Raw genomic sequence first — 10,061 nt, 5'->3', positions numbered from 1 at the left:
CAGCGGTTATCGCCAGCACAGACTGAATCTCTGGCATTGGCCGATCATATCAGATACGCCCAGGATTACAATAAAAAAACGCATTGGCCCAAGCATCGTTGTTCCCAGATATCCGTGACAAATGAACACAACCATCTGATAAGCGCAACTGCACTATATTTCGAGAAATGCCGAAATTCTTAAAATTATTGTTTTTATTAAAGAAAATCGTAAATTGCGCAGTGCTCACCGCGACTCGAGAACTGCTTTGCGAAGGCGAGGCCACGAACAGCGCAGGCGGCCACGCCAGTGATGGCGATGTTCATCGGAGCCACGGCATACCAGCAGTCATTTGCCGAGCAGTACCGCTCCACGTCAGTTATCGTGATTCGGCCTGCGTAACGGAAGAGAAATCTAAGTTTAATCCCGCAATGAGTGCACTTTATCACGCCTGTAGCATGAAAACGACTTTATAGCAAACAGTGAAGAACTCAAATGGAATTGTACTTGGTAGGCACTCTCGGGGCACCGTAAGAATGAACACGCATTAAACAACGTCTTTTCCGTGCCACGTATTCTCTCTCAACCATTGTTGTTGCTCGGCTCACCTAACGGGTCGACTGGCTTGTCGCTGCCGTTCTCCCGGCTTTCCATATCGATTCCCGGAACCTCAGATTTCGCTGTAGACATCACGTCGTATACCTCGCACGTAGCTCATTCGGTCGCGTTTGCAACACTAAGAACCATCATTAGTAGTAATCTTGTCCCTCTGGTCATCAGAACATACACTGCAATATTATGTTCCTGCACGAGCTCGTGCTGACACTTCCCGTCAAGCTATACGACATTTTCGGACCAGGGCTTCTGAGGTTGTCATTTCCTTCGTGAGCTTACCACAAAGCATTTTTACAATCAATACTGCATGATCTGTTATTCAGCTGCCCTCTTCATTACTTCCCGGCGTTAAATTATCCGCCTCATTCATAAATGATTTTTTCGTACTAGTTCTCATGAGCATCTAGTGCTGCCGTCAGTCAAATAAATTTACAAGTTGGTGGATTGGTGGGTGATAGAACTTCTATTTTGCCCTCGTAAGTCCGCAATGTACACAGCCTTTTTTTTAATATAACATTTTTTAAAGGGGAGCCTAGTATAACTGAAAGGCAATGTTCTGTATACTGCAGGGTAATATTTTCGATACTAATATTGCAAGAAAATCTGTAGACATTTTTTTTTTATTTTGGAGTACGTAGTCCTGAATTGCTACCCATCGAGTTACGCTGGTTGTAACTAACCTCTGCGATTATGGACTCAGAATTCAGACACGCTACAGAACACAAAAGATTGCTTTAATATCTACATCACCTTTCCGAGATTACTTCGCACAACACTGAAGAACTTGTAAATATTTGAGAAATCAGCCAGAATTCCGGTAACGAGACCGACAAACAAAGCAACTTTAACACCTACAAAAGCCGGGACGGCGGGAGTGCCGTGTTCTTTAGTAGGAGTGCAATACGGACACGGAGGACCAAACATCAACTAAGAAAATAACGGAAGACCTGGTAACATACCGAATGTGAGGAGATAAGTATGGTGAAGAAATGTGTAAAACTTTCATAGGACGTTAATCCGTGTCTAGTATATAATTATATTTCGTACGTTCAGTCTCGTGATTGGTCTTTCTAGTCATGTGTAACCGCACCTACCATCAGGCACATCCCTGCAGGTTGTCTTTAAACGAGACGTAGGGCTGTTAGAGAGGGCATGACGGGAGGATTTCGAGTAAATAAACGGTATAGACAAGCCTTCCTACCCCATCATAAAACAGGCCGTTATTTCCTTTTCAATCGCCGTCCATAGGCCGGACATGACTGTTATAGCCGAATAGAGTAAATAATGCGTTGATATAAATTGGGCGTGTTTTTATAATAAGCTCCGACAACCTTTCTGTTGGCAACAACGAAGATCTGTTCCCTGGGATTAAGAGACACATCTAAGCCCCAGAGTCAAGGAAACGTAAAGGAATGCCGTCGTACTGGCGAATGGATAGCGGCCATATTACTGAGACAAACGTGTTTGTGCGCCCTTCGAAAAACTCCTATGCCCGTGCTTTTTTTCGCCGTTCAAGCTGCGTGCTGCTCGCCAAAGCAGGAATGTTAGATGCGACTGCATCTCATTCACTCGCCTTGTCCCTGCATCCGGCGTCGGCGTTGTTGTCGGCGTCCGCCCCTTCCCCATTCTCCTCGCCGCGTGAGCTGCGCTCTCCGCCGCTCACCCCCTCTCCTCTCCGATAGCGAACACTCTCTGGCGAGGGGCATTGGATTGGATTCGATTGGATTGGATTGGATTGGCTTGGATTGGATTGGATTAAAGTGGATTGTGTTGATTTGTGTTGCGTCATAGCCGCGGCAGACGCACTGGCGCCGGCGCATCCCCTCACCGTTATGTGCGCTATAAAACGCGGCGCCTGCGCCGCTCCGCTCCATCGTTCCAGCGCCGTTCCTCCGCTGTCCAACGCTGCAACGTGAACCCCCTATGCGCCGCATCTACACAGGGGTTCCCGCGAGGGAAGGTGGGAGATTTTGATGGAGAAAAAGCTAGCGCTCTGAAAAAAACTTACACTAGGACGCTCAGAAACTTCTAAGAATGTGAAGAGAAAAACCGGGTTGGATCTTTTATTGATCTGGTGTTGAACTTTTTCTTCAACCTTCATGTTGCCCTGGTTGGGCGCTGCGGCAGCTTTATCGAGGCCTGCTTCATACCGATGGCGGTTACAACGAGAGGTATTTTGAGCTGCTCTAGCCTCTCCCACCGTGGCGTACTTTCTCGGCCTTCTACGCCCGCGACAAGGGCCTGGTGCATCGTCACCTATGGCAATGTGTAATGAAGCCCTGCGCCCAAGCGGCAGCGTGTACAAGGCTCGTCCCGAACTTCCCACGATCTGTCATGGATCAGAACCCTCATCTGTTCTATTTTCACGGCGCGCGGTCCGATTTTTTGGGTGATTTTGCACCCCTCAGAGCGACTTTCTCTACCGCACACTTTCCATGAAGCATACAGATCTAAGGCTTTCGCCTCAAGAAGAAGCCACATGCAGTGACGCTAGAAGAGGCGAAGGGGGTAAGGGTTTTTGTTATCTTCTTCTCCACACAGAACCCCTACGCACATATTCCCCGTCCCATCACACACACTTCTCCTCGCTAGAATGGAATGGGTATAAACGTTGCGTTGTGCGCTCACCTCGACTGAAAATAATAATTACCACAGTGCATTATTGCGCAAAGAGAAAGTACCATTATATCCACCAATGGCGTAGATTTCGCCGTCGAGTATAGCAATGGCGAATGCGCTCCGCGCCATCCGCATCGGGGCCACCATCCTCCATCGGTTGAGTGTGTCAGCTCCTCGACGGAGAACTGCGAGAAACACGGAGTGTAATCCGGTAATTTAGGTTGCAGTAAAAAAAGGCTTTCTGAATAAGCTTTCCGTCAGCCATGAAATAAGCTCTGGCATAATAATATACATAAGTGATTAGCGTAGTCAAGATAGAGAATAATTGGCCCATTAGCCCTTGCTTTTGTAAAGCCCACCATTTTCTTGTGCAAAACTGTAAACTGGCGACATATTTATTTCTTTATGATAGAAAGAAAAACAGTCTGTTTATTTAACAGTTTCGTTATTGAAGCTAGCTTATGTATATTAAACATAAAACAAGCAGCGCTTGTTTACTTGGGTGAACAGTGTGGGCTAACGTACGGGATAGCAGAGGACCCCGGCTAGCTTTGCTAGAGAACGCTACGCGCCGTACACTAGCCCTGCGGAATCCGAAGACTCACGCACGGGTTCGAGTACTCACATGCGGTAGACAGGCTCCGGCAATCCAAAGTGAGGCTTTATTGCCTGGCAGATACAGTGCATACACCAGACAACACGACTATCGCTCGCGGGGAGACAGTGGCTCCTGTCGCTCGCTCAAGCCGCTGGGCTCAGACCTCGATATCCGTCATCACGGCCGCGGGAGCAGGGGAGGCATCCCGAGGCGACCGATCAGGGCAGAATCTCTCGGCAGAGTCCCCGCGGCACGCTCTCGCGGGCCGCTCGTCAGCTTGGGTGGAGGAGAGGAGGTCTCCTCCGGCGATCGAGAAGAGGGCGGCGAGGGAGAAGGCGACGAACCGGTCGTCCCTCCCCCTCGCCCCCCGCACACGTTCGCGGCGAGCCGGTTTCGGCGCGTCGCGCGGGGTCGTGGAGAGCACGACCTACGTGACGCGCCGGCTACCCAAAATGGCGGCTCCCAGCTCGCCCCAGCACGTGTGCGGACAAGGCGTGGGGGCACAAGGATCCCCACAACCCCCCCCTCCTCAAGACCGAGCCCGCCGACGGGCAACCCACCCAAAAAAATAAAGGCGTACGCGGCCGCTTCCTCTGACCTTTTTTTTTATTTAGAACTTCAGGAGGTTCTCGGAGTCCGCGCTCGAACTGGAAGTGGCGTCGTCGGCCACCTCCATGTCTTCTGGCGTTCCCGCCGCGGCCGCTTCCAGGGTTGCGCAGAGGGCCGGGGGAAGAGGTACGTCCTCTTCGAATAACACCGCCTCGGCCACCCTGGATGTCGTCCTCCGGACCTCCGCCGTGATGGCCGCATTGAAGGACGGGTCGGTCGCAAGGGCCTCCACCCCCGAGTTGATCAGGCTCGGCAGGGCGGCCCTCACGACCTGTTCGGCCAACGCCGGGGCCAAAGTAGCAGGAGGGACCGGGGGGGCCGCTGGCAGTGGAGCAGCCACCACAGGAGCCGGGAACAGGGCAGGAGACGCCGCCGGGCCCGAAGTCGCCGCCGGACCAGGTTGGAGGGACCCCGGGGGAGCCGCCGGTGCCGCCTTGCAGGGAGCGGAGCTCGAGGGCGGCGGCGGGGCGTGAACTTGATGGAACTTGGACTGTTCGTGGGTGTCCGTCAGGCGTAGACCGCCGCAGCCCGCGCAGTACTGCGCCCCCGGAGATGGTGCCAGGGACGCGCCGCCCGCCGCCGCCGCCGCCGCGGATACCGTCCGCCCCTCGAACATGCCGAGGGAGCGGGACTGCCGTACCCGCGGCCGCCGCTGCCGCTTCCAAGGGCGAGCGGAGAAAAAGCTGACCGGCGGCTCCTTGCCCTCCTGGAACGTCCACGTGGTCACCGTTCTCTTCGTGGGCTTCGGTGCTGGCAGCCCGGACCCCGCCGGAACGCCAGGCTGGGCAGAGGCCCCGGGCAGGAGGGAGGGCCCGGGCTGTGAGGACGGCCTCGAGGAGGAGCCGGGAACGCCTGGGACGCCGGCCGGTCTGGTGGGCTTCGCCGACGACGCGACCGGGCGCCGCTTCTTGGGTGCCGGCCGGTCCGGGCGAGCAGGAGGTTGAGTAGGGGCCATGTCGGTGGGTCGAAGGCGCAGGACGGAATGGCCTACCCCGCGTTCCCACCTTAACTTAACCTCGAGGAAGGGCCGCGCAACCAAAACGAGCGTACGCTACCTGGCGGGGGCGCAGAGGCGCCCCACTTCCCGCTGGGGAATCGACTGACCGGAAGTAGGTGAGGGGGTCAAGAAGGTTCCCCCGTTCTCCCTTCTCCCTGTCGTGCAGATACCCCTTTCCCCCTACCGCTTCGGAGGCAAATGGAGGGCGAGGGCCCTCCGCCGGACCGCGCGAGTAGCGAGGAAAGCGAACCACCCGCGCTCCTCCTCGCGGGGAAGGTGCCAGAGGCAGAGCGCTCTGTTTACCTCGGAGGGGTTGCGGAGGTGGTTACGCGCGCTTGCGCAACCAGTAGCGATGGGTGTTCGGCCGTTGGGCCGCCGCCCCGCGCTTCGGCTGCTTTCGCAGACTGGGAGCTGCCTCCCCATCATCCCAATCGTCGCTGCGCGCAACGAAAGGTTTCAGATCTGCGACGTTGACTGGACCGCCAACTGGTTTCCCTTTCGGATCTACCAGCTGATACACGAGCGGGGTGAGCGCATCCCCGACTCGGTACGGGCCCGACCACTTGGCCGACAGGGAAGCAGAGATGCCCTTGATTGCGTCGCTCAAGACGTGGTTGCGTCTGAGGACCAGGTCACCCGCTTTGTAGCGGACCTCCCTGTGTGCCTTGTCGTACTGGGCCTTCTGTCCAGCGCGCGCTTTGCCTAGGTTTCTGCGGGCTAACGAAATCGCCTGCTCCATCCTAGAGCGCAGTTGCGCCGCGTACTCACTCGGGGCCGAGGAAGCGGCGGCCGCCCCCCCACCAGCCCGCAGAACGGTTTCCAGTGGGTTGGGCAGCTCTCTCCCGAAAGTGAGAAATGCGGGCGTGAACCCAGTCGAGCGGTTAACGGTTGTACGCAAAGCGAAGCTCAGCTCGGGGAGATAGGCATCCCAGTCCCGGTGCTGTTCGGCAAACGCCGCTAGCATGTGCTTCACGTTCCGATTCAACCGCTCGGTGGGGTTGGCTTGTGGGTGATACGTCGTCGTCTTTCGGTGCTTAATGCCCAGGGCCGCACAGGCTTCGACGAACACCTTAGCCGTGAAATAGGACGCGTTGTCAGTTATCAACTCGGCGGGGTAGCCAAACCGAGTGAATACTTCCGACAACTTGTCCCATATTGCGCGTGCCGTTAGTTTACGCAGGGGAAACAACTCGCCCCATTTCGTAAAGTGGTCTGTGACGGCTAAGAGATACATATGACCTCTGCTGGACCTAGGAAAGGGGCCCATCACGTCACAGGCCGCGATCTGCCAGGGTTGCTGGCTGTTGATCGACTGCATGAGGCCTGGGGCTTTGCCACCCCTGGGCTTCACGCTTTGGCACACGCGGCATGAGCGGGCAAAGTGGAGAGCGTCCCGTTTCATGCCTGGCCAGGTCACGGAGTTGCACAACTTAAAATAAGTCTTAGGGCCGCACGCGTGACCGGCCACCCGCGAGTCATGGAAATAGCTCAGAGTCGCTCTTCGCAGACTGCGCGGGATAACCACCTTGAAGGGGTCAGAGGCCTCCTCCGATGGTATGTATCGCAGCAAGAGTCCGTCCGCATCAAGCAGATACGTATCCAACGCACCAGCAGCAGTACCAGCTGCATTGTGCTCGGCGCCGACAGCAATACCAGCTGTTACCGGACGCCCGGTGGCCGCGCCACCTTGCTCCATCTCAGAGCACGGCTCTTCCCTGAGCCCGTCAATGATTGACTGACAAAATGGATCGTTCTGCTGAGCTTCGAGGAGCTCTTCTCTGCTGAACGCAATACCGGATGAGTAGACAGGGGCTACCAGGTATGCGGAATCGCCCGGGTTTTGCTGCAAAACGGCAGCCGTCCCTTCGGGGCTGGTTTCGTTTGAGCGGTCGGCGCAAAAAGCTCCGTGCTCGCACGCGTGCGTTGCTTCGGAAGTATGTGGAGCAGAAACGGGGGCTCGTGACAGAGCGTCCGCCACCACGTTCGTGCTTCCCTTCCGGTAGCGCACAGTGAAGTTGTAGCGCTGCAGCGTCAGAGCCCAGCGCGCCAGGCGGCCAGACGGCTCGCCCAGGCGCTTCAGCCAGGTTAGCGCCATATGGTCCGTCTCCACCACGAACGCAACGCCGTCGACGTACAAGTCGAACTTGCGCAGAGCGAAAACTATCGCGAGACACTCCCTTTCCGTCACGGAGTAGTTTCGCTCTGCGGGTGTCAACGACCGGCTGACAAAGGCGACCGGCCGAAGAACACCTTCATGCTCCTGCAGCAGCACCGCGCCCAAACCGAGATCGCTCGCATCAGACTGAATCACGAACTCTTTGTTCAGGTCGGGCAGCCGCAGCTTGGCTGTGTCAACGAGAGCTTTAATGAGGGTGCGAACGGCCTCCTCCTGCTCCTGACCCCAGCTCCAGCGAGCATTTTTCCTCAACAGTGCGGTCAGAGGCGCTTGCAGAGCCGCGCAATTGGGGATAAACTGCCGGTAGTAGTTTACCATTCCCAAAAAGCGTCTCAACGCCTTAATGTCTGTCGGCGAGGGATACTCGAGCAAAGCTCGGACCTTTTCCTCGCACGGCAAGACGCGACCACTGTCGATGGTGAAGCCCAGCAAAGAGACGCGAGTCTCCGCAATCTGAGCTTTCTTTGGGTTGAGGGTAATACCCGCATCCTGCAACCTAGTGAGAACATCCTCCAGATGTTGAATGTGTTCCTCAAAGGTGCGAGAATACACGACAATGTCGTCGAGGTACGCCATGGCATGTCGCCACTTTGCCTCCCCGAGAACACGATCGATCAACCTCTGAAAGGTAGCTGCAGCTCCAGAACAACCGAAAGGCATTCGAGGGAACTCAAACAGCCCGCGGTGGCAGGTGAACGCAGTTTTGGCTACGTCACCCGCACTCATCTGTACCTGCAGGTACCCGCGACTAGCGTCTAGGATGGTAAAGTATCGAGAACCACCTAGGCTAGCCACGATAGAGTCAATACTCGGCATGGGATAGGCGTCCTTCCGAGTAAGCTCATTCAGCCGGCGATAGTCAACACAAAGACGGAAGGTGCCATCTTTCTTTTCGACTAGCACGACTGGGAACCCCCATGGACTGTCGGAGCGCTGGATTGCACCAGTCTCGAGCAACTCATCCACTGCGAGGTCGATTGCTCTCCTTTTGGCCTCACTGACCGGCCTAGGATTGCATTTCCAGGGCAGTGCATCACCAGTATCAATCCGATGCTGTACTAAGTTCGTACAACCCGGTTTCTCGGTGAACATGGCGCTGAACCGATTCAACAACGCCAATATGCACGCCTGCTCACGTTCCGACAGATCGGCCGACAGGGGCGGCAAACTGTGGTTCGTGTCGCCAGAAGCAGTAGCGATCATCGGGTTCATAATCGCTTCCTCCGCTCCAGCGTTCGAGCGCTTCGCCTCCGCTTCGCCGGGCAGCGCGGGGCTGCCGGAAGGCGCGGGACGCGGGCGGCCTAACATCCCTTTCGGGTGAAGGCCGCGCGCGCGCCGCTCGGGAGGCGCACGGGGCGCCGCAAGGTGCGGTGAGCGCCCGCGCGCGTTCCTGGAAGCTCGAGGCGCTCGGGGGGCTGCCGTCGCGGCGGCGGCTGCGCGGTTGGGAGACATGGCTTCCCTGCCCGCTCGCGCGGCTTCAGGAGCGCAAAGCGTCTCCGACAGCGTTGCGTTGTTGCCGCGCGCGCGCGAGGTAGTCGGAGCGGGGGGCGCTTCCGATACATCGGCAAGTTTTGCAAACGGGAGCAGGGCTGCATGAACGCCTTGCCTATACCCGCCGTTGGCAATGTCAATCACAATGCCTGTACGAGCCAGAAAATCACGGCCGAGAATTACAGGCACTGTGAGGCCCGGGAGATGTACGAATCTGTGGCGTCGCACTCGTTTCTCCCATCGGACCACCAACCTCGCCGAGCCGCCTGAGTTGGCTTTCCCGCTCGCTAGGTGGAAAGTGATGTCGCAAGCTCGCAATCGAATAGCTCTCCGATGCAAGAGGCCTCCTGCGCTGCCCAGGGGGCGCTGCGCAAGCGGCTTCCGGGCAGTACTTCCGGGTAGTACAAAGCTGCGCGGGTCCCATAGGATCCCGTGTTGACAGAAGCAAACTGAGCTCGACGCTCCCGATTATTTTGCGACGTGGTCACCAGTTCATCCCCGACGCGTCCGATCTATTTCAGCGATCAACTTGGCATTAGGGGGAGAAGCTTTGCAGCGCTTAACACGTTTACAGCGCCGACGAAAGTGCCGGGACCGTGACGGCGTCTGCTACTCGCAGGTTCACCGATCGATGGTCGTACGAAGTAAAATTTTAAGTGAAATTTCTAGTTTAAACTAATACTCTAGGTGAGAGAGACTTCTCAAAAACAGCCAAGAAGAGTGACGCAATCGGTGATGATCGCGCTTTAAAAAGCCAGCGAGTCCGGCGGACCGCAGGCTCGCCTGCTGCGGTGCGCCGCTCTTTTGCGTACCTGCACACTATGCGTGCACTTTCATCAAACAGTGCTCGTTTGCGTCGCCGTTACGAATACACGGTGCAGCGTTAGCTTGCCGTTTTGTTGCGTGTCTCAGTGACAAATTGCCCCGACCGTCAGAAGCGTGAAATCTGTTTTGCGATTCCGAAATTATATATATAG

At 56.2% G+C, this 10,061-nt stretch overlaps 1 protein-coding gene across 1 annotated transcript in view; it reads right to left on the bottom strand.

Annotated features, from left to right (window-relative positions):
• Positions 1-1,690: 1,690 nt before the first annotated feature.
• Positions 1,691-10,061, bottom strand: part of LOC144168285 (uncharacterized) — a 47,460-nt gene continuing 39,089 nt past the window's right edge. Inside the window, exons 5-6 of the mRNA XM_077697297.1 lie at positions 3,276-3,398; positions 1,691-1,713 (exon numbers count right to left, since the gene is read on the bottom strand). Of these exons, the coding sequence (XP_077553423.1) occupies positions 1,691-1,713; positions 3,276-3,398 (146 nt within the window). The remainder of the gene's footprint in view (positions 1,714-3,275; positions 3,399-10,061) is intronic.

This window comes from Haemaphysalis longicornis, unplaced genomic scaffold (genome assembly GCF_048455015.1).
Source record: "Haemaphysalis longicornis isolate Haplotype H1 unplaced genomic scaffold, Haemaphysalis longicornis Haplotype H1 scaffold_2, whole genome shotgun sequence".
In the NCBI taxonomy this organism is placed as follows: Eukaryota; Metazoa; Arthropoda; class Arachnida; order Ixodida; family Ixodidae; genus Haemaphysalis; species Haemaphysalis longicornis.
Note: the sequence above shows the minus strand (reverse complement) of the source record. Positions and strands in the feature narration are given on the sequence as shown.